The 20,333-nt window shown below is 41.2% G+C and overlaps 1 protein-coding gene across 5 annotated transcripts in view; it reads left to right on the forward strand.

Annotated features, from left to right (window-relative positions):
• Nucleotides 1-20,333, forward strand: part of UTRN (utrophin) — a 1,395,536-nt gene that overhangs the window by 322,556 nt on the left and 1,052,647 nt on the right. For all 5 annotated transcript variants that reach the window (XM_053711837.1, XM_053711835.1, XM_053711836.1 and 2 more), the window contains 2 exons: nt 403-504; nt 2,701-2,808. In XM_053711837.1, coding sequence (XP_053567812.1) covers nt 403-504; nt 2,701-2,808 — 210 coding nt within the window. The remainder of the gene's footprint in view (nt 1-402; nt 505-2,700; nt 2,809-20,333) is intronic.

A 20,333-nucleotide genomic window follows, 5' to 3' on the forward strand; every position in this document is an offset into this window, starting at 1 on the left:
GGAGCTATATAGCAGCTCTGCTTGGGTGATCCTCTTGCAACTTCCTGTTGGGGAGAGATATAATCCCATAAGTAATGGATGACCCGTGGACTGACTACACTACAAGAGAAATAAATTTATCAGGTAAGCATAAATTATGTTTTTTGTAAGGCGTGAAGAGAGGTGTCCCTCCACCTTAATAGAACTGTAGGGGTTGTCCTTAGTAGCCGCTAAGCAATAGTAGGAAGTACACAGCTGGTACTGCTCTGTTAATTTCAGTTTAAATATTAACTACTTTTGCTTACTATATTTTTCAGGCAAAACCATATTTACAACATGTTAAAATGCTGGTCTTTCATATTTATCATGTACATTTTTTGGGGTACAATGTCCCTTTATTGTCTGTCTTTGAACCTTTTTCAGCAACTTGGAGAACGCTGGGCAGCTGTGTGTCGCTGGACTGAGGAGCACTGGAGCAAACTGCAGGAGATTCAGATCCTCTGGCAACAGCTGTTAGAAGAACAGGTATGTAATTATATTACTTAAAGGGACAGTAAACGTTGGGGAATATGTTACATAAGTCTGCACTATGTGCCTTTTGTTTGAACAATTCTTAAATAAATTTGCCTAGCGCGGGAGCGAGCTACATGTAGTTGAATGGTGTGATTAGACAGTGAGACCGTGACGTGCTAATTTAAAAAAACTGCTGCGCAGAAGTGGGTGACTTTGCACATAAGGTAAGTATAATATTAGCGCACAAATTACATATATATATTAAAAAAAATTAAAACAAAAGGCTATCCTTATGTTACATAATTTTGCACATAGTGCAGAATTATGACCCATGTCAACCAACGTTTACTGTCCCTTTAAAGTCAATAAATTGCCCAGATGATGAGGACCCAGATGGGAAAATAAAGGTCCATTTTATTTAAAAATGTAAACATTTTGGGTGGACTTATTAATTATTAATAGGCACGTGCATTCAGATCAATCATGATAATCCAATTTTGTGAGAAGGTGGCTGCTTGCGGCATCTAGCGGAGCCAGATTCCTTCTTGTGAAAGCTTAACACACGAAGATTTGTGCAAATCACTTTCACAAGAAGAAACCCAGCTCAGAAAAGCGCAGAATGTTGCGAGCGGCCACCTTCTTCCGCATCCGGCAGTTAACAAAGTTGCTGAATGCACATGCCTAGTTATTAATGAATGTCGCAGACAAATAAATATGCCAATTACTATATTCTAAGGTTTGTTAGCTAAAAAATAATAAATTTGTCTCAATAGCACCTTTAAAAATGTGTTCATTTGCCTTATTAAACAGAAAATATCTGTTTGTAAACTTAAGGCACAAACTTATCCACGCTGATCCACCTAATTAAATATGAATAATTGATACCTAATAAGTTTAAATGCAAAATTTTTAATTAAAGGGACACTGAAATTTTTTTCTTTCGCGATTCAGATATAGCATGCAATTTTAAGCAACATTCTAATTTACGCCTATTATCAATTTTTCTTCGTTCTCTTGCTATCTTTATTTGAAAAAGAAGGAATTTAAGCTTTTTTTTTTATTTAGAACTCTGGACAGCACTTTTTTATTGGTGGATGAATTTATCCACCAATCGGCAAGAAAAACCTAGGTTGTTCACCAAAAATGGGCCGGCATCTAAACTTACATTCTTGCATTTCAAATAAATATACCAAGAGAATGAAGAAAATTTGATAATATGAATAAATTAGAAAGTTGCTTAAAATGTCATGCTCTATCTGAATCACGAAAGAAAAAATTTGGGTTCAGTGTCCCTTTAAAGGAACATTAAAGTCAAAATTAAACTTGCTTAATTCAGACAGAGTATACAATTTTAAAAAAAAACTTTCCAATTTACTTCTATTATCAAATTTGCTTTGTACTCTTGGTATCATTTGTTGAAAAGCATACCTTGGTAGACTCAGAAGCTTGTACTAAGCAAACATAGCAGTAAATTAGATCGTACAAGTAAATTGAAACTGCAAGTTCTATCTGAATCATGAACATGTAATTTTGACTTACACGTCCCTTTAAGTAGCTATGTGCATATTATACCAAACATTGTTTCAAACTGACATGCCAGTCACATTGCAAAAACATATTAAAGATTATATATGTTTAATTTCATAATTTAGAGACCATGAGATTTTAGAGGTTTAGAGGCTATAAAATATATTAATATTACAATGTTAGTTATGCAAAGCTGAGGAATGGGTAATAAACATCTTATCTCTCCTTTTAAACAATAAAAAAGTCAAGAAGACTGTCCCTTTTAATGCTGGGAAAGTTGGTTAACACATAGTAAAAGTCACCTCTGGAGTGCAGATATACTGCTGATCCTGAGCCTTTGATTGGCTGCCATGTACATATACCAACCCGTATTGGTTCAATGGGCATATTCAGCTCTGGTCCACTAGTGCATTGTTTGTCCAGAGATCTCTAACCACTTTGTGAGATTAATTACATAAATATAGACAACAAATATCACAGTACTGCTTCAGAGATTTTTTTTTTTATTTCAGCTTTTTTGTCCCTTTAATGTTCTCATCAGACGTGTTTTTTTTATGTGTTAACCAAGCCTATGTCATGTATCTGTGACTAATGTGTAATAGTAAATGAAATGACTATGTCTTGCAAAAAATAATTTGATTATATGCAGTTTACTATTAAATGCTATGCTCCCTTCTGCAGTGCTTGTTCAAGGCATGGCTGAATGAGAAAGAGGAGTCTTTAAGGAAAGTGCAAAGAAGCAACTTCAAGGACCAATCAGAACTGAGCGCCAGTGTGCGGAGGCTGGCGGTGGGTATTTGTGTTATGCAAGGAATGTGTTCTCTAAGTGGTCTGTAAGAGAAAATATGCTTGCGGAAGCCCAAAGTACAGCAAATAATGAACAGATTTTCTTTCTCTTCAATCAACTGTGGTTTGGCTGAGTGCAAATTGAAATAGTTTGTAATTGTATTAAAGTGTTCTAGTAGATTGTAGCATATAGTAATACATTTTTATAGGCTAACTTTCCCTAGAAGACCCATGGAGCTAATATAGTAACATATAATGCATCACTTACATAATATTTTTAAATACAACTTATTAAAATATAGTGTTTTTTTCTATTTGCTAATTTTTAAACAAAAATATTAGCTAGTTAAAGGGACAAGAAATCAAAAATTTTACTTTCATGGTTCAGATACATCTTATAATTTATCGATTTTGCTTCATTCTCTTGGTATCATTTATTAAAAGAGCAACAATACGCTACTGGGAGCTAGCTGAACACATCTGTAATCCAACAATAAGAGGTTTATAAGTGCAGCCACCAATCAGCCTACCTAGGTATACTTTTCAATAATGGATACCAAGAAAACAAAGCAAATTAGATAATAGAAGTAAATTGAAAAGATGTTTAAAGTCATATGCTCTATATAAATAGTGAACATTTTCTTCTGTTATGTGTGATCAGTCCACGGGTCATCATTACTTCTGGGATATAACTCCTCCCCAACAGGAAATGCAAGAGGATTCACCCAGCAGAGCTGCATATAGCTCCTCCCCTCTACGTCACTCCCAGTCATTCTCTTGCACCCAACGACTAGATAGGATGTGTGAGAGGACTATGGTGATTATACTTAGTTTTTATAACTTCAATCAAAAGTTTGTTATTTTACAATAGCACCGGAGCGTGTTATTGCCTCTCTGGCAGAGTTTGAAGAAGAATCTACCAGAGTTTTTTACTATGATTTTAGCCGGAGTAGTTAAGATCATATTGCTGTTTCTCGGCCATCTGAGGGAGGTAAAAGCTTCAGATCAGGGGACAGCGGGCAGATGAATCTGCATTGAGGTATGTAGCAGTTTTTATTTTCTGAATGGAATTGATGAGAAAATCCTGCCATACCGTTATAATAACATGTATGTATACTCTACACTTCAGTATTCTGGGGATGGTACTTCACTGGAATTACTCTGTAAAAAGTACATTAAACCTTTTAATAGGTATTTATTATGTTAAACGTTTTTGCTGGAATGTAGAATCGTTTGCATTTTCTGAGGTACTGAGTGAATAAATGTTTGGGCATTATTTTTCCACTTGGCAGCTGCTTGTTTTAATTGTGACAGTTTCGTTTCTCTCTCACTGCTGTGTGTGAGGGGGAGGGGCCGTTTTTGGCGCTCTTTGCTACGCATCAAAAAATTCCAGTCAGTTACTCTTGTATTTCCTGCATGATCCGGTTCATATCTAACAGAACTCAGGGGTCTTCAAACTTCTTTGAAGGGAGGTAGATTCTCTCAGCAGAGCTGTGAGACTTATATATTGACTGTGATTAAAAACGTTGCTCTGTAATTTTTACGTTTCAAATTTAATTATTGTTACTTTACTAATGGGAAAACCTTTGCTAAAAGTTGTGTTGTTTTCAAGGATTGATGCTATAACAGTTTTTCAGTTCATTATTTCAACTGTCATTTAATCGTTTAGTGCTTCTTTGAGGCACAGTACGTTTTTGTTAAATAAGATTGTAACCAAGTTGCAAGTTTATTTGCTAGTGTGTTAAACATGTCTGATTCAGAGGAAGATACCTGTGTCATTTGTTCCAATGCCAAGGTGGAGCCCAATAGAAATTTATGTACTAACTGTATTGATGCTACTTTAAATAAAAGCCAATCTGTACAAATTGAACAAATTTCACCAAACAGCGAGGGGAGAGTTATGCCGACTAACTCGCCTCACGTGTCAGTACCTGCATCTCCCGCCCGGGAGGTGCGTGATATGGTGACGCCTAGTACATCTGGGCGGCCATTACAGATAACATTACAAGATATGGCTACTGTTATGACTGAAGTTTTGGCTAAATTACCAGAACTAAGGGGCAAGCGTGATCACTCTGGGGTGAGAACAGAGTGCGCTGATAATACTAGAGCCATGTCGGATACTGCGTCACAGCTTGCAGAGCATGAGGACGGAGAGCTTCATTCTGTGGGTGACGGTTCTGATCCAAACAGATTGGATTCAGATATTTCAAATTTTAAATTTAAATTGGAGAACCTCCGTGTATTACTAGGGGAGGTTTTAGCGGCTCTTAATGATTGTAACACTGTTGCAATACCAGAGAAATTGTGTAGGTTGGATAAATACTTTGCGGTACCGGCGAGTACTGACGTTTTTCCTATACCTAAGAGACTAACTGAAATTGTTACTAAGGAGTGGGATAGACCCGGTGTGCCGTTCTCACCCCCTCCAATATTTAGAAAGATGTTTCCAATAGACGCCACCACACGGGACTTATGGCAAACGGTCCCCAAGGTGGAGGGAGCAGTTTCTACTTTAGCTAAGCGTACCACTATCCCGGTGGAGGATAGCTGTGCTTTTTCAGATCCAATGGATAAAAAATTAGAGGGTTACCTTAAGAAAATGTTTGTTCAACAAGGTTTTATATTACAACCCCTTGCATGCATCGCGCCGATTACGGCTGCGGCAGCATTTTGGATGGAGTCTCTGGAAGAGAACCTTAGTTCAGCTACGCTGGACGACATTACGGACAGGCTTAGAGTCCTTAAACTAGCTAATTCATTCATTTCGGAGGCCGTAGTACATTTAACCAAACTTACGGCTAAGAACTCAGGATTCGCCATTCAGGCACGTAGGGCGCTGTGGCTAAAATCCTGGTCAGCTGATGTAACTTCTAAGTCCAAATTACTTAATATACCTTTCAAAGGGCAAACTTTATTTGGGCCCGGTTTGAAAGAAATTATCGCTGACATTACAGGAGGTAAGGGCCACGCCCTGCCTCAAGACAAAGCCAAAGCTAAGGCTAGACAGTCTAATTTTCGTCCCTTTCGGAATTTCAAAGCAGGAGCAGCACCAACTTCCACTGCTCCAAAACAGGAAGGAGCCGTTGCTCGTTACAGACAAGGCTGGAAACCTAACCAGTCCTGGAACAAGGGCAAGCAGGCCAGGAAACCTGCTGCTGCCCCTAAGACAACATGAATCGAGGGCCCCCGATCCGGGACCGGATCTAGTGGGGGGCAGACTCTCTCTCTTCGCCCAGGCTTGGGCAAGAGATGTTCAGGATCCCTGGGCGTTAGAGATCATATCTCAGGGATACCTTCTAGACTTCAAATTCTCTCCCCCAAGAGGGAGATTTCATCTGTCAAGGTTGTCAACAAACCAGATAAAGAAAGAAGCGTTTCTACGCTGTGTACAAGATCTGTTATTAATGGGAGTGATCCATCCGGTTCCGCGGTCGGAACAAGGACAAGGGTTTTACTCAAACCTGTTTGTGGTTCCCAAAAAAGAGGGAACTTTCAGGCCAATCTTGGATTTAAAGATCCTAAACAAATTCCTAAGAGTTCCATCGTTCAAAATGGAAACTATTCGGACAATCTTACCCATGATCCAAAAGGGTCAGTACATGACTACAGTGGATTTAAAGGATGCTTACCTTCACATACCGATTCACAAAGATCATTACCGGTATCTAAGGTTTGCCTTCTTAGACAGGCATTACCAGTTTGTAGCTCTTCCATTCGGATTGGCTACGGCTCCAAGAATCTTCACAAAGGTTCTGGGTGCCCTTCTGGCGGTACTAAGACCGCGAGGAATTTCGGTAGCTCCGTACCTAGACGACATTCTGATACAAGCTTCAAGCTTTCAAACTGCCAAATCTCATACAGAGTTAGTTCTGGCATTTCTAAGGTCGCATGGATGGAAAGTGAACGAAAAGAAGAGTTCTCTCTTTCCTCTCACAAGAGTCCCATTCTTGGGGACTCTGATAGATTCTGTAGAAATGAAGATTTATCTGACAGAAGACAGATTAACAAAGCTTCTAAATGCATGCCGTGTCCTTCATTCCATTCAACTCCCGTCAGTAGCTCAATGCATGGAGGTGATCGGCTTAATGGTAGCAGCAATGGACATAGTACCCTTTGCACGTCTACATCTCAGACCGCTGCAATTGTGCATGCTGAGTCAGTGGAATGGGGATTACTCAGACTTGTCCCCTACTCTGAATCTGGATCAAGAGACCAGAAACTCTCTTCTATGGTGGCTTTCTCGGCCACATCTGTCCAGGGGGATGCCATTCAGCAGGCCGGACTGGACAATTGTAACAACAGACGCCAGCCTACTAGGTTGGGGCGCTGTCTGGGATTCTCTGAAGGCTCAGGGACAATGGAATCAGGAGGAAAGTCTCCTACCAATAAACATTCTGGAATTGAGAGCAGTTCTCAATGCCTTTCTGGCTTGGCCCCAGTTAAGAACTCGGGGGTTCATCAGGTTTCAGTCGGACAACATCACGACTGTAGCTTACATCAACCATCAAGGAGGGACAAGAAGCTCCCTAGCAATGATGGAAGTATCAAAGATAATTCGCTGGGCAGAGTCTCACTCTTGCCACCTGTCAGCAATCCACATCCCGGGAGTGGAGAACTGGGAGGCGGATTTCTTGAGTCGCCAGACTTTTCATCCGGGGGAGTGGGAACTTCATCCGGAGGTCTTTGCCCAAATACTTCGACGTTGGGGCAAACCAGAGATAGATCTCATGGCGTCTCGCCAGAACGCCAAACTTCCTCGCTACGGGTCCAGATCCAGGGATCCGGGAGCGGTTCTGATAGATGCTTTGACAGCACCTTGGAACTTCGGGATGGCTTATGTGTTTCCACCCTTCCCGCTGCTTCCTCGATTGATTGCCAAAATCAAACAGGAGAGAGCATCAGTGATTCTAATAGCGCCTGCGTGGCCACGCAGGACTTGGTATGCAGATCTAGTGGACATGTCATCCTGTCCGCCTTGGTCTCTACCTCTAAGACAGGACCTTCTGATACAGGGTCCATTCAAACATCAAAATCTAACTTCTCTGAAGCTGACTGCTTGGAAATTGAACGCTTGATTTTATCAAAACGTGGTTTTTCTGAGTCGGTTATTGATACCCTGATACAGGCTAGGAAGCCTGTTACCAGAAGAATTTACCATAAGATATGGCGTAAATACCTATACTGGTGCGAATCCAAAGGTTACTCCTGGAGTAAGGTTAGGATTCCTAGGATATTGTCCTTTCTACAAGAAGGTTTAGAAAAGGGTTTATCGGCTAGTTCATTAAAGGGACAGATCTCAGCTCTGTCCATCTTGGTGCACAGGCGTCTATCAGAAAATCCAGACGTCCAGGCCTTTTGTCAGGCTTTAGCTAGAATCAAGCCTGTGTTTAAAACTGTTGCTCCGCCATGGAGTTTAAATCTTGTCTTAACGTTCTACAAGGAGTTCCGTTTGAACCCCTTCATTCCATTGATATAAAGTTGTTATCTTGGAAAGTGTTATTTTTAATGGCTATTTCTTCGGCTCGGAGAGTCTCTGAGTTATCAGCTTTACATTGTGATTCTCCTTATTTGATTTTTCATTCAGATAAGGTAGTTCTGCGTACTAAACCTGGGTTCTTACCTAAGGTAGTCACTAACAGGAACATCAATCAAGAGATCGTGGTTCCTTCTCTGTGCCCGAATCCTTCTTCAAAGAAGGAACGTCTTCTACACAATCTAGATGTAGTTCGTGCCCTCAAGTTCTACTTGCAGGCAACTAAGGATTTTCGACAAACGTCTTCCCTGTTTGTCGTGTACTCTGGTCAGAGGAGAGGTCATAAGGCTTCGGCTACCTCTCTCTCCTTCTGGCTTCGTAGCATAATTCGTTTAGCCTATGAGACTGCTGGACAGCAGCCTCCTGAAAGAATTACAGCTCATTCTACTAGAGCTGTGGCTTCCACTTGGGCCTTTAAGAATGAGGCCTCTGTTGAACAGATTTGCAAGGCTGCAACTTGGTCTTCGCTTCATACTTTTTCCAAATTTTACAAATTTGACACTTTTGCTTCTTCGGAGGCTATTTTTGGGAGAAAGGTTCTTCAGGCAGTGGTTCCTTCTGTATAATGAGCCTGCCTATCCCTCCCGTCATCCGTGTACTTTTGCTTTGGTATTGGTATCCCAGAAGTAATGATGACCCGTGGACTGATCACACATAACACAATAAAACATAATTTATGCTTACCTGATAAATTCCTTTCTTCTGTTGTGTGATCAGTCCACGGCCCGCCCTGTTTTTTTAAGGCAGGTAGATATTTTTTAAATTATACTCCAGTCACCACTTCACCCTTGGTTTCTCCTTTCTCGTTGATTCTTGGTCGAATGACTGGGAGTGACGTAGAGGGGAGGAGCTATATGCAGCTCTGCTGGGTGAATCCTCTTGCATTTCCTGTTGGGGAGGAGTTATATCCCAGAAGTAATGATGACCCGTGGACTGATCACACAACAGAAGAAAGGAATTTATCAGGTAAGCATAAATTATGTTTTTTGTTTGTTTCATGTCCCTTTAAGTACCAAGTCTGGCGTGTTTATATTACAATACACACATAAGAACATGTGAAACGGTTTCTTACATGTTAGTTACACCTGCATATGCCATTCATATAGACACATGCATACTTCACATAAAGGAGTAGAAAGGTTGAAATTAAAATGTGCATGGATGCATTCCAGTCTTATATAGAAGCACTTCTGCAATGTACTTCCTCTACTGTTTCAGCGGCATACGCATGTATGCTACATATCACTACAGCATCCGTATTCTAACACCGTGCCTGTTAAAGAGCTATCAGTGGTGTGTACTGTGTCAGTGCTGACTCCCTAAGGAGGTGTGATACAGTGCATGGCACTCACAGCATATGTGCGTTTGCCATTGAGAACCAGTAATCACTTTTACGACAAAGCACTTTTGCTAATGGAAGTATATTGCAAATACTTCTATTTTAAATTTAAATGCACCCATACGCATTTTGACCTTTCTCTCCTTATAACTTTATATATGCCACACAGATGGATTTGGAAACTCGGCAACTACACTTTGTAGCAACTTCATTTCTCCAACATTGGTGTGTCCGGTCCACGGCGTCATCCATTACTTGTGGGATATTCTCCTCCCCCACAGGGAAAGGCAAGGAGAGCACACAGCAAGAGCTGTCCATATAGTCCCTCCCAGGCTCCGCCCCCCCAGTCATTCTCCTTGCCGCTCTGAACAAGTAGCATCTCCTCGGGGATGGTGAGGAGTTTGTGGTGTTTAGTTGTAGTTTTTTATTCTTCTATCAAGAGTTTGTTATTTTAAAATAGTGCTGGTATGTACTATTTACTCTGAAACAGAAAGAGATGAAGAGTTCTGTTTAAAAGAGGATTATGATTTTAGCAGACAGTAACTAAAATCAGTTGCTGTTCCCACACAGGACTGTTGAGATGATAGAACTTCAGTTGGGGGGAACAGTTTGCAGACTTTTCTGCTCAAGGTATGACTAGCCATTTTTCTAACAAGACTGTGTAATGCTGGAAGGCTGTCATTTTCCCTCATGGGGATTGGTAAGCCATTTTCTTAGTCTCAAACAGAATAAAGGGCTTATTATGGGCTATACACTGGTAGACACTCTTAAGGGCTAAATCGATTGCTTTATTTAAGTATTATATGCAGTTTGAAGTTGAATTTCACACTTTTATAACATTGGGGAACGTTTTTTAGCACCAGGCACTTGTTAAGACACCTTCCCAGTCAGGAAGGGCCTTTCTCTGTAGTAGGCAGAGCCTCATTTTCGCGCCATTACTGTGCAGTTACTTTTGAGTACAGTACATGCAGCTGCATGTGTGTGGGTCTGGAATCCACTAAAAACGTTCCTAGAAGGCTTAATTTGATATCATATACCCCCCTGGGATTGGTGAAGTCGCAGCAAAGGCTGTAGCTGGGACTGTAAGGGGGTTAAAATTAAAAACGGCTCCGGTTTCCACATTTTAAGGGTTAACAGCTTGAAAATTGGGGTGCAATACTTTGAATGCATTAAGACACTGTGGTGAATATTTGGTAAAGATTGGATAATTCCTTCATAGTTTTTCACATATTCAGTAATAAAGTGTGCCCTGTTTAACATATAAAGAGACAGTAACGGTTTTGTTTTAAAACGGTTTTTGTGCTTTATTAACCAGTTTAAGCCTGTTTAACATGTCTGTACCTTCAGATAGATCATGTTCTGTATGTATGGTAGCCAATGTGGTTCCCCCTTCAAATATGTGTGATAATTGTGCCATAGCGTCCAAACAAAGTAAGGACAGTACTGTCACAAATTGTAAAGTTGCCCAGGATGATTCCTCAGATGAAGGAAGTAGACATAGTTCTACATCATCTCCTTCTGTGTCTATACCAGTTATGCCCGCGCAGGCGACCCCTAGTACTTCTAGTGCGCCAATGCTTTTTACTATGCAGCAATTGACGGCAGTAATGGATAACTCCATAGCTAATATTTTATCCAAAATGCCAGCATTTCAGAGAAAGCGCGATTGCTCTGTTTTAAACACTGTAGAGCAGGAGGGCGCTGATGATAATTTTTCTGTCATACCCTCACACCAATCTGAAGTGGCAGTGAGGGAGGGTTTGTCAGATGGGGAAATTTCTGATACAGGAAGAATTTCTCAGCAGGCAGAACCTGATGTTGTGACATTTAAATCAAAATTAGAGCATCTCCGCGCATTACTTAAGGAGGTGCTATCTACTCTGGATGATTGTGACAATCTGGTCAACCCAGAAAAATTGTGCAAGATGGACAAGTTCCTTAGAGGTCCCGGTGCACCCTGATGCTTTTCCTATACCTAAACGGGTGGCGGACATAGTGAATAAGGAGTGGGAGAAGCCAGGCATACCTTTTGTCCCTCCTCCTATATTTAAGAAATTGTTCCCTATGGTCGACCCCAGGAAGGACACATGGCAAACAGTCCCTAAGGTCGAGGGGGCGGTTTCTACTCTAGCCAAGCGCACGACCATTCCTATTGAGGACAATTGTGCTTTCAAAGATTTTATGGATAAAAAATTGGAGGGTTTGCTTAAAAAGATTTTTGTACAGCAAGGTTACCTCCTTTAACCTATTTCGTGCATTATTCCTGTCACTACAGCGGCGTGGTTCTGGTTCGAGGAACTGGAAAAGTCGCTCAGTAGGGAGACTCCGTATGAGGAAGTCATGGACAGAATTCACGCACTTAAGTTAGCTAATTCCTTTATTTTAGACACCGCTTTGCAGTTAGCAAGGATAGCGGCAAAAAATTCAGGGTTTACAATTGGGGCGCGTAGAGCGCTCTGGCTAAAGTCTTGGTCGGCGGATGTATCTTCCAAGACAAAATTGCTTAATACCCCTTTCTCCAACATAGGTGTGTCCGGTCCACGGCGTCATCCTTACTTGTGGGATATTCTCCTCCCCAACAGGAAATGGCAAAGAGCCCAGCAAAGCTGGCCATATAGTCCCTCCTAGGCTCCGCCTACCCCAGTCATTCTCTTTGCCGTTGCACAGGCAACATCTCCACGGAGATGGCTTAGAGTTTTTTGGGACAGTGGAATGGGGATTATACAGACTTGTCTCCGACGATACAAGTAGATCAAATAACCAGAGATTCACTCTGTTGGTGGCTGACCCTGGACAACCTGTCACAGGGAATGAGCTTCCGCAGACCAGAGTAGGTCATTGTCACGACCAACGCCAGTCTGGTGGGCTGGGGCGCGGTCTGGGAACCCCTGAAAGCTCAGGGTCTATGGTCTCGGGAAGAATCTCTTCTCCCGATAAACATTCTGGAACTGAGAGCGATATTCAATGCTCTCAAGGCTTGGCCTTGACTAGCAAAGGCCAAATTCATAAGGTTTCAATCAGACATCATGACGACTGTTACATATATCAACCATCAGGGGGAAACAAGGAGTTCCCTGGCGATGGAGGAGCATCCGGGGGAGTGGGAACTCCATCTGGAAATCTTTGCCCAAATAACTCAATTATGGGGCATTCCAGACATGGTTCTGATGGCCTCTCGTCAGAACTTTAAGGTCCCTTGTTACGGGTCCAAATCCAGGGATCCCAAGGCGACTCTATTGGATACAATAGTAGCACCTTGGATCTTCAACCTAGCTTATGTATTCCCACCGTTTCCTCTCATTCCCAGGCTGGTAGCCAGGATCAATCTGGAGAGGGCTTCGGTGATCTTGATAGTTCCTGTGTGGCCACGCAGGACTTGGTATGCAGACCTGGTGAATGTGTCATCGGCTCCACCATGGAAGCTACCTTTGAGACAGGACCTTCTTATTCAGGGTCCATTCGAACATCCGAATCTGGTTTTCCTCCAACTGACTGCTTGGAGTTTGAACGCTTGATTTTATCAAAGCGTGGGTTTTCAGATTCTGTAATAGATACTCTTATTCAGGCTAGAAAGCCTGTAACTAGAAAAATTTACCATAATATATGGAAAAAATATATCTGTTGGTGTGAATCTAAAGGATTCCCATGGAACAAGATAAAAATTCCTAAGATTCTTTCCTTTCTACAAGAAGGTTTGGAGAAAGGATTTTCTGCAAGTTCTCTGAAGGGACAGATCTCTGCTTTATCTGTTTTACTTCACAAAAGGCTGGCAGCTGTGCCAGACGTTTAAGCGTTTGTTCAGGCTCTGGTTAGAATCAAGCCTGTTTACAGACCTTTGACTCTTCCCTGGAGTCTTAATCTAGTTCTTTCAGTTCTTCAAGGGGTTCCGTTTGAACCCTTACATTCCGTAGATATTAAGTTATTATCTTGGAAAGTTTTGTTTTAGGTTGCAATTTCTTCCGCTAGAAGAGTTTCTGAGTTATCTGCTCTGCAGTGTTCTCCGCCCTATCTGGTCCATGCAGATAAGGTGGTTTTACGTACTGAGCCTGGTTTTCTTCCGAAGGTTGTTTCCAACAAAAATATTAACCAGGAGATAGTTGTACCTTCTTTGTGTCCGAATCCAGTTTCATAGAAGGAACGTTTGTTACACAATTTGGACGTTGTCCGTGCTCTAAAATTCTATTTAGAGGCTACTGAAGATTTTAGACAAACATCTTCTTTGTTTGTTGTTTATTCTGGTTAAAGGAGAGGTAAAAAAGCAACTTCTACCTCTCTTTCCTTTTGGTTTAAAAGCATCATCAGATTGGCTTTTGAGACTGCCGGACGGCAGCCTCCTGAAAGTATCACAGCTCACTCCACTAGGGCTGTGGCTTCCACATGGGCCTTCAAGAATAAGGTTCCTGTTGACCAAATTTTTTTTTTTAAATTATATACTTTTGCTTCTTCGGAGGCTATTTTTGGGAGAAAGGTTTTGCAAGCCGTGGTGCCTTCCGTTTGGGTGACCTGATTTGCTCCCTCCCTTCATCCGTGTCCTAAAGCTTTGGTATTGGTTCCCACAAGTAAGGATGACGCTGTGGACCGGACACACCTATGTTGGAGAAAACAGAATTTATGCTTACCTGATAAATTACTTTCTCCAACGGTGTGTCCGGTCCACGGCCCGCCCTGGTTTTTTAATCAGGTCTGATGAATTATTTTCTCTAACTACAGTCACCACGTTACCATATGGTTTCTCCTATATATATTTCCTCCTGTCCGTCGGTCGAATGACTGGGGTAGGCGGAGCCTAGGAGGGACTATATGGCCAGCTTTGCTGGGCTCTTTGCCATTTCCTGTTGGGGAGGAGAATATCCCACAAGTAAGGATGACGCCGTGGACCGGACACACCGTTGGAGAAAGTAATTTATCAGGTAAGCATAAATTCTGTTTTCAAAGGTAAGACCCTTTTTGGGCCAGAATTGAAAGAGATTATTTCAGACATCACTGAGGGAAAGGGCCATGCCCTCCCACAAGATAAACCTTTCAAGGCTAAGAATAAGTCCAATTTTCGTTCCATTCGCAATTTCAGGAACGGACCAGCTTCCAACTCGGCAGCCTCTAGACAAGAGGGTAACGCTTCCCAGACTAAACCAGCTTGGAAATCAATGCAAGGCTGGAACAAGGGTAAACAGGCCAAGAAGCCTGCTGCTGCTACCAAAACAGCATGAAGGGGTAGCCCCCGCTCCGGGACCGGATCTAGTAGGGGGCAGACTCTCTCTCTTTGCTCGGGCTTAGGCAAGAGATGTTCAGGATCCCTGGACACTAGAAATAGTCTCTCAGGGTTTTCTTCTGGAGTTCAAGGAACTACCCTCAAGGGGAAGGTTCCACATGTCTAACTTATCTTCAATCCAAATAAAGAGACAGGCATTCTTACATTGTGTAGAAGACCTGTTAAAGATGGGAGTGATACACCCAGTTCCAACTGTGGAACAAGGTCGGGGGTTTTTCTCAAATCTGTTTGTAGTTCCCAAAAAAGAGGGAATTTTCAGACCAATTCTGGATTTAAAAATTCGAAACAAATTTCTCAGAGTTCCATCGTTCAAATGGAAACCATTCGAACAATTTTATCTACAATCCAGGAGGGTCAATTTATGACTACCGTGGATTTAAAGGATGCGTATCTACATATTCCTATCCACAAAGATCATCCAAGGATTTTCACAAAGGTGCTAGGGTCCCTTCTAGAGGTTCTAAGACCAAGGGGTATTGCAGTGGCACCTTATCTGGACGACATTCTAATCCAAACGTCGTCTCTTTCCAAAGCAAAGGCTCATACAGACATTGTTCTAGCCTTTCTCATATCTCACGGGTGGAAGGTGAACGTAGAAAAGAGTTCCCTGTCTCCGTCGACAAGAGTTCCCTTCTTGGGAACGATAATAGATTCTTTAAAAATGAAGATCTTCCTGACAAAAGTCAGAAAGTCAAAGCTTCTAAAGCTTGTCAAGTTCTTTACTCTATTCTGCAGCCTTCCATAGCTCAGTGCATGGTAGTAGTAGGGTTGATGGTTGCAGCAATGGACATAGTTCCTTTTGCTCAAATTCATCTAAGACCATTACAACTGTGCATGCTCAAGCAGTGGAATGGGGACTATACAGACTTGTCTCCAAAGATTCAAGTAGACCAGATGACCAGAGACTCACTCCGTTGGTGGTTGTCACAGGATCACCTGTCTCAGGGAATGAGTTTCCGCAGACCAGAGTGGGTCATTGTCACGACCGACGCCAGTCTATTAGGCTGGGGCGCGGTCTGTGATTCCCTGAAAGCTCAGGGTCTATGGTCTCGGGAAGAGTCTCTTCTCCCGATAAACATCCTGGAACTGAGAGCGATATTCAATGCTCTCCGGGCTTGGCCTCAACTAGCGAAGGCCGGATTCATAAGATTCCAGTCAGACAACATGACGACTGTAGCTTACATCAACCATCAGGGAGGAACAAAGAGTTCCTTGGCGATGAGAGAGGTATCCAAGATCATCAAATGGGCGGAGGATCACTCCTGCCATTTATCTGCAATTCACATCCCAGGAGTAGACAACTGGGAGGCGGATTATCTGAGTCGTCAGACTTTCCATCCGGGGGAGTGGGAACTCCACCCGGAGGTTTTTGCCCAGTTGACTCAATTATGGGACATTCCAGACATGGATCTGATGGCGTCTCGTCAGAACTTCAAGGTTCCTTGCTACGGGTCCAGATCCAGGGATCCCAAGGCGACTCTAGTGGATGCATTAGTGACGCCTTGGTCGTTCAACCTAGCTTATGCATTTCCACCGTTCCCTCTCCTTCCCAGGCTTGTAGCCAGGATCAAACAGGAGAAGGCCTCAGTGATTCTGATAGCTCCTGCGTGGCCACGCAGGACTTGGTATGCAGACCTGGTGAATATGTCATCGGCTCCACCATGGAAGCTACCTTTGAGACAGGATCTTCTAGTGCAAGGTCCATTCGAACATCCAAATCTAGTTTCTCTCCAGCTGACTGCTTGGAAATTGAACGCTTGATTTTATCCAAGCGCGGGTTTTCAGATTCAGTGATAGATACTCTGGTCCAAGCCAGAAAACCTGTGACTAGAAGGATTTACCATAAAATATGGAAAGGATATATCTGTTGGTGTGAATCCAAGGGATTCTCATGGATTAATATTCCCAGGATCCTCTCCTTTCTAACAAGAAGGTTTGGATAAGGGATTGTCAGCGAGTTCTCTAAAAGGACAGAGATCTGCTTTATCTGTCTTGTTACACAGACTACTGGCAGCTGTGCCAGATGTACAAGCTTTTGTACAGGCTTTGGTCAGAATCAAACCTGTTTACAGACCTTTGACTCCTCCCTGGAGTCTAAATTTAGTTTTTTCAGTTCTTCAAGGGGTTCCATTTGAACCCTTACAATCCATAGATATCAAGTTACTATCTTGGAAAGTTCTGTTTTTGGTTGCTATTTCTTCTGCTAGAAGAGTTTCTGAACTATCTGCTTTGCAGTGTGATCCACCCTATCTGGTGTTCCATTCAGATAAGGTTGTTTTGCGTACCAAGCCTGGTTTTCTTCCAAAAGTTGTTTCCAACAAGAATATTAACCAGGAAATAGTTGTCCCTTCTTTGTGTCCGAATCCAGTTTCAAAGAAGAAACATTTGTTACACCATTTAGATGTAGTCCGTGCTTTAAAGTTCTATTTAGAAGCAACAAAGGATTTCAGACAAAACTTCTTTTTTGTTTGTCGTTTATTCTGGTAAGAGGAGAGGACAAAAAGCTACTGCTACCTCTCTTTCTTTCTGGCTGAAAAGCATTATCCGATTGGCTTATGAGACTGCCGGACGGCAGCCTCCTGAACGAATCACAGCTCACTCTACTAGGGCTGTGGCTTCCACATGGGCCTTCAAGAACGAGGCTTCTGTTGATCAGATATGTGAGGCAGCAACTTGGTCTTCTCTGCACACTTTTGCCAAATTCTACAAATTTGATACTTTTTGCTTCTTCGGAGGCTATTTTTGGGAGAAAGGTTTTGCAAGCCATGGTGCCTTCTGTTTAGGTAACCTGATTTGCTCCCTCCCTTCATCCGTGTCCTAAAGCTTTGGTATTGGTTCCCACAAGTAATGGATGACGCCGTGGACCGGACACACCAATGTTGGAGAAAACAGAATTTATGCTTACCTGATAAATTACTTTCTCCAACGGTGTGTCCGGTCCACGGCCCGCCCTGGTTTTTTAATCAGGTTTGAAAAATTTCTCTCTCTATACACTACAGTCACCACGGCACCCTATAGTTTCTCCTTTTTTTCTCCTAACCGTCGGTCGAATGACTGGGGGGGGCGGAGCCTGGGAGGGACTATATGGACAGCTCTTGCTGTGTGCTCTCCTTGCCTTTCCCTGTGGGGGAGGAGAATATCCCACAAGTAATGGATGACGCCGTGGACCGGACACACCGTTGGAGAAAGTAATTTATCAGGTAAGCATAAATTCTGTTTTTACATATACATTTTACATATATAAATCTGTCCGAACATAAAACTATAAACATTTAAGTAGTCAGGGATATATATATATATATATATAAATATCTTCTAACGGCTAAGAGCTCATGTGCCTTCCAATAGTGATTATTTGATGGTGGTTCTGGGCCATAAAACTGTGCTGGTGGAAACATATATTTGTAACTTTTTTTAAAAATTAAAAATGCTATGGCCAGAATTGTGCTACAGTGGGCTTGGAAATACATTGCTTCTCATTGCATAATAGCTTTCAAACGGATGGTCGTAACCTGAACTATTACTCCTATCATGCTGTTATTATAGCAAAGACATCCGCTATTTGCACAGCAATGTTATGATCAACATCAATTTTGCAGCAATTTTGAGGGGAGACTCGAGCTGCTGTACCCGTGCACCATCAATTTATTACCTTATTTTCACATACATCCTTTCTTCCTTTTGTACAGTCTTATGATCACTGGGCACAACTGCTATTGTGTTACTGTAGGCTTTGCAACTTCTATATACAGGCGTACCACTGAGATATTACGGATTTGGTTCCAGACCATCGCAAAACAGCGAATATAGCAATAAAGTGTCACACTAATTTTCTCGATGCATATAGAAGTTATATTTACACTATACTGTAGCATATTAAGTGTGCAATAGTATTAAATTTAAAAAAAAAACAATGAACATACCTTGAATAAAAAATACTTTATTGATAAAAAATGCTAACCATCACCTGAGCCTTTAGCGAGTTATAATCTTTTTGCTGGTGGTGTGTATATATAGATGTGTATATAAGTGTATTTGTGTCTATTTATGTGTTTATATGTGTATTTATATGTTTATATGTGTATTCATGTCTATGTGTATATATGTGTATTTATGTGTTTATATGTGTGTATATGTGTATTCATGTCTATTTATGTGTTTATATGTGTGTATATGTGTATTCATGTCTATTTATGTGTTTATATGTGTATTTATGTGTTTATATGTGTGTATATGTGTATTCATCATGTCTATGTGTTTATATGTGTATTTATGTGTATTCATGTCTATGTATGTGTTTGTATGTGTTTATATGTGTATTCATATCTATTTATGTGTTTATATCTGTATATATGTTGGAAAAATTGGCAACGATAGACTTGCTTGACAGAGTTGTCACAAACCTTCAATTTGTAGAACGAGCAATAGTGCAAAAAAGCGAAGTGCAATAAAACGAGGTATGCCTGTACATGAAATTACATGCTATATAATTGATCTTAGTATATGGGTTTTAGCTTAAGGGCAATAACCAAATAAACACCAAAAGAAGATGGAAGTTTATGGATCATTCACTTTTGCCTTGAACTTTTTTGTAGTCTAACAACCCCCCTGTCTGCAACCTTTAATAACACGATAGACAAGCCATAGATAACCAAGTGATCTGACTCAAGAAAGTTTTATTACATAAATACATTAAAGCAAGAAAAACCGTGTCCTTGGAAGATGTTGGTTACCACATCCCTGGATAGGTGAATGCCACTCTAATACTGTGTGTATTGCATATCACTGAACACTGTAAAAGGGACATTAAATTAATTTTCAGCAGTTAAGCAGTGACTTTCAAAACATCTGTATAAAAATAAGGTGGAAAGCATTTAGAGCATTTCATTTTTTAGCAGTTTTTTTTGCAATTCAGAGACACACTCCTTAAAAAATGTCTTGAGTGTGTTTATCTCATCTCCTTTGGTGAGGCCAGTTTGGAGCAGATATAAATGTTTTATTAGTATTTAAACTGTAATTGTTTAGAGTTTAAATTGCATTGTTTTGATTTATTTGGCCAGTCCTGTAACATAGTCCTTCAGTATGTTTATCTTCTGAATGTAGGATCAGAGATTTGAGCTCCTCAGGATGCACTCCAGTGCAATTGGGGGGAAAAACGCAACTGTTACAGTTAAATTATAGTTAAAAACTTCAATATAAATAATGAAATCACACACAGTATTTTGACAGCATATAAATATTTATGGGGAGTTTCATTTTCTGTTTAAAATACAGGTCTTTAATCTGTGAGTGGCAATACTATTGCTGTATTATTATTGTTTAATTTTTTTAGTAACTTGCTTCAAGTTTATTCAAGCAAACTCTCTGTAGAGAATAATTTGTTT

This window comes from Bombina bombina, chromosome 4 (genome assembly GCF_027579735.1).
Source record: "Bombina bombina isolate aBomBom1 chromosome 4, aBomBom1.pri, whole genome shotgun sequence".
Classification (NCBI taxonomy): Eukaryota; Metazoa; Chordata; class Amphibia; order Anura; family Bombinatoridae; genus Bombina; species Bombina bombina.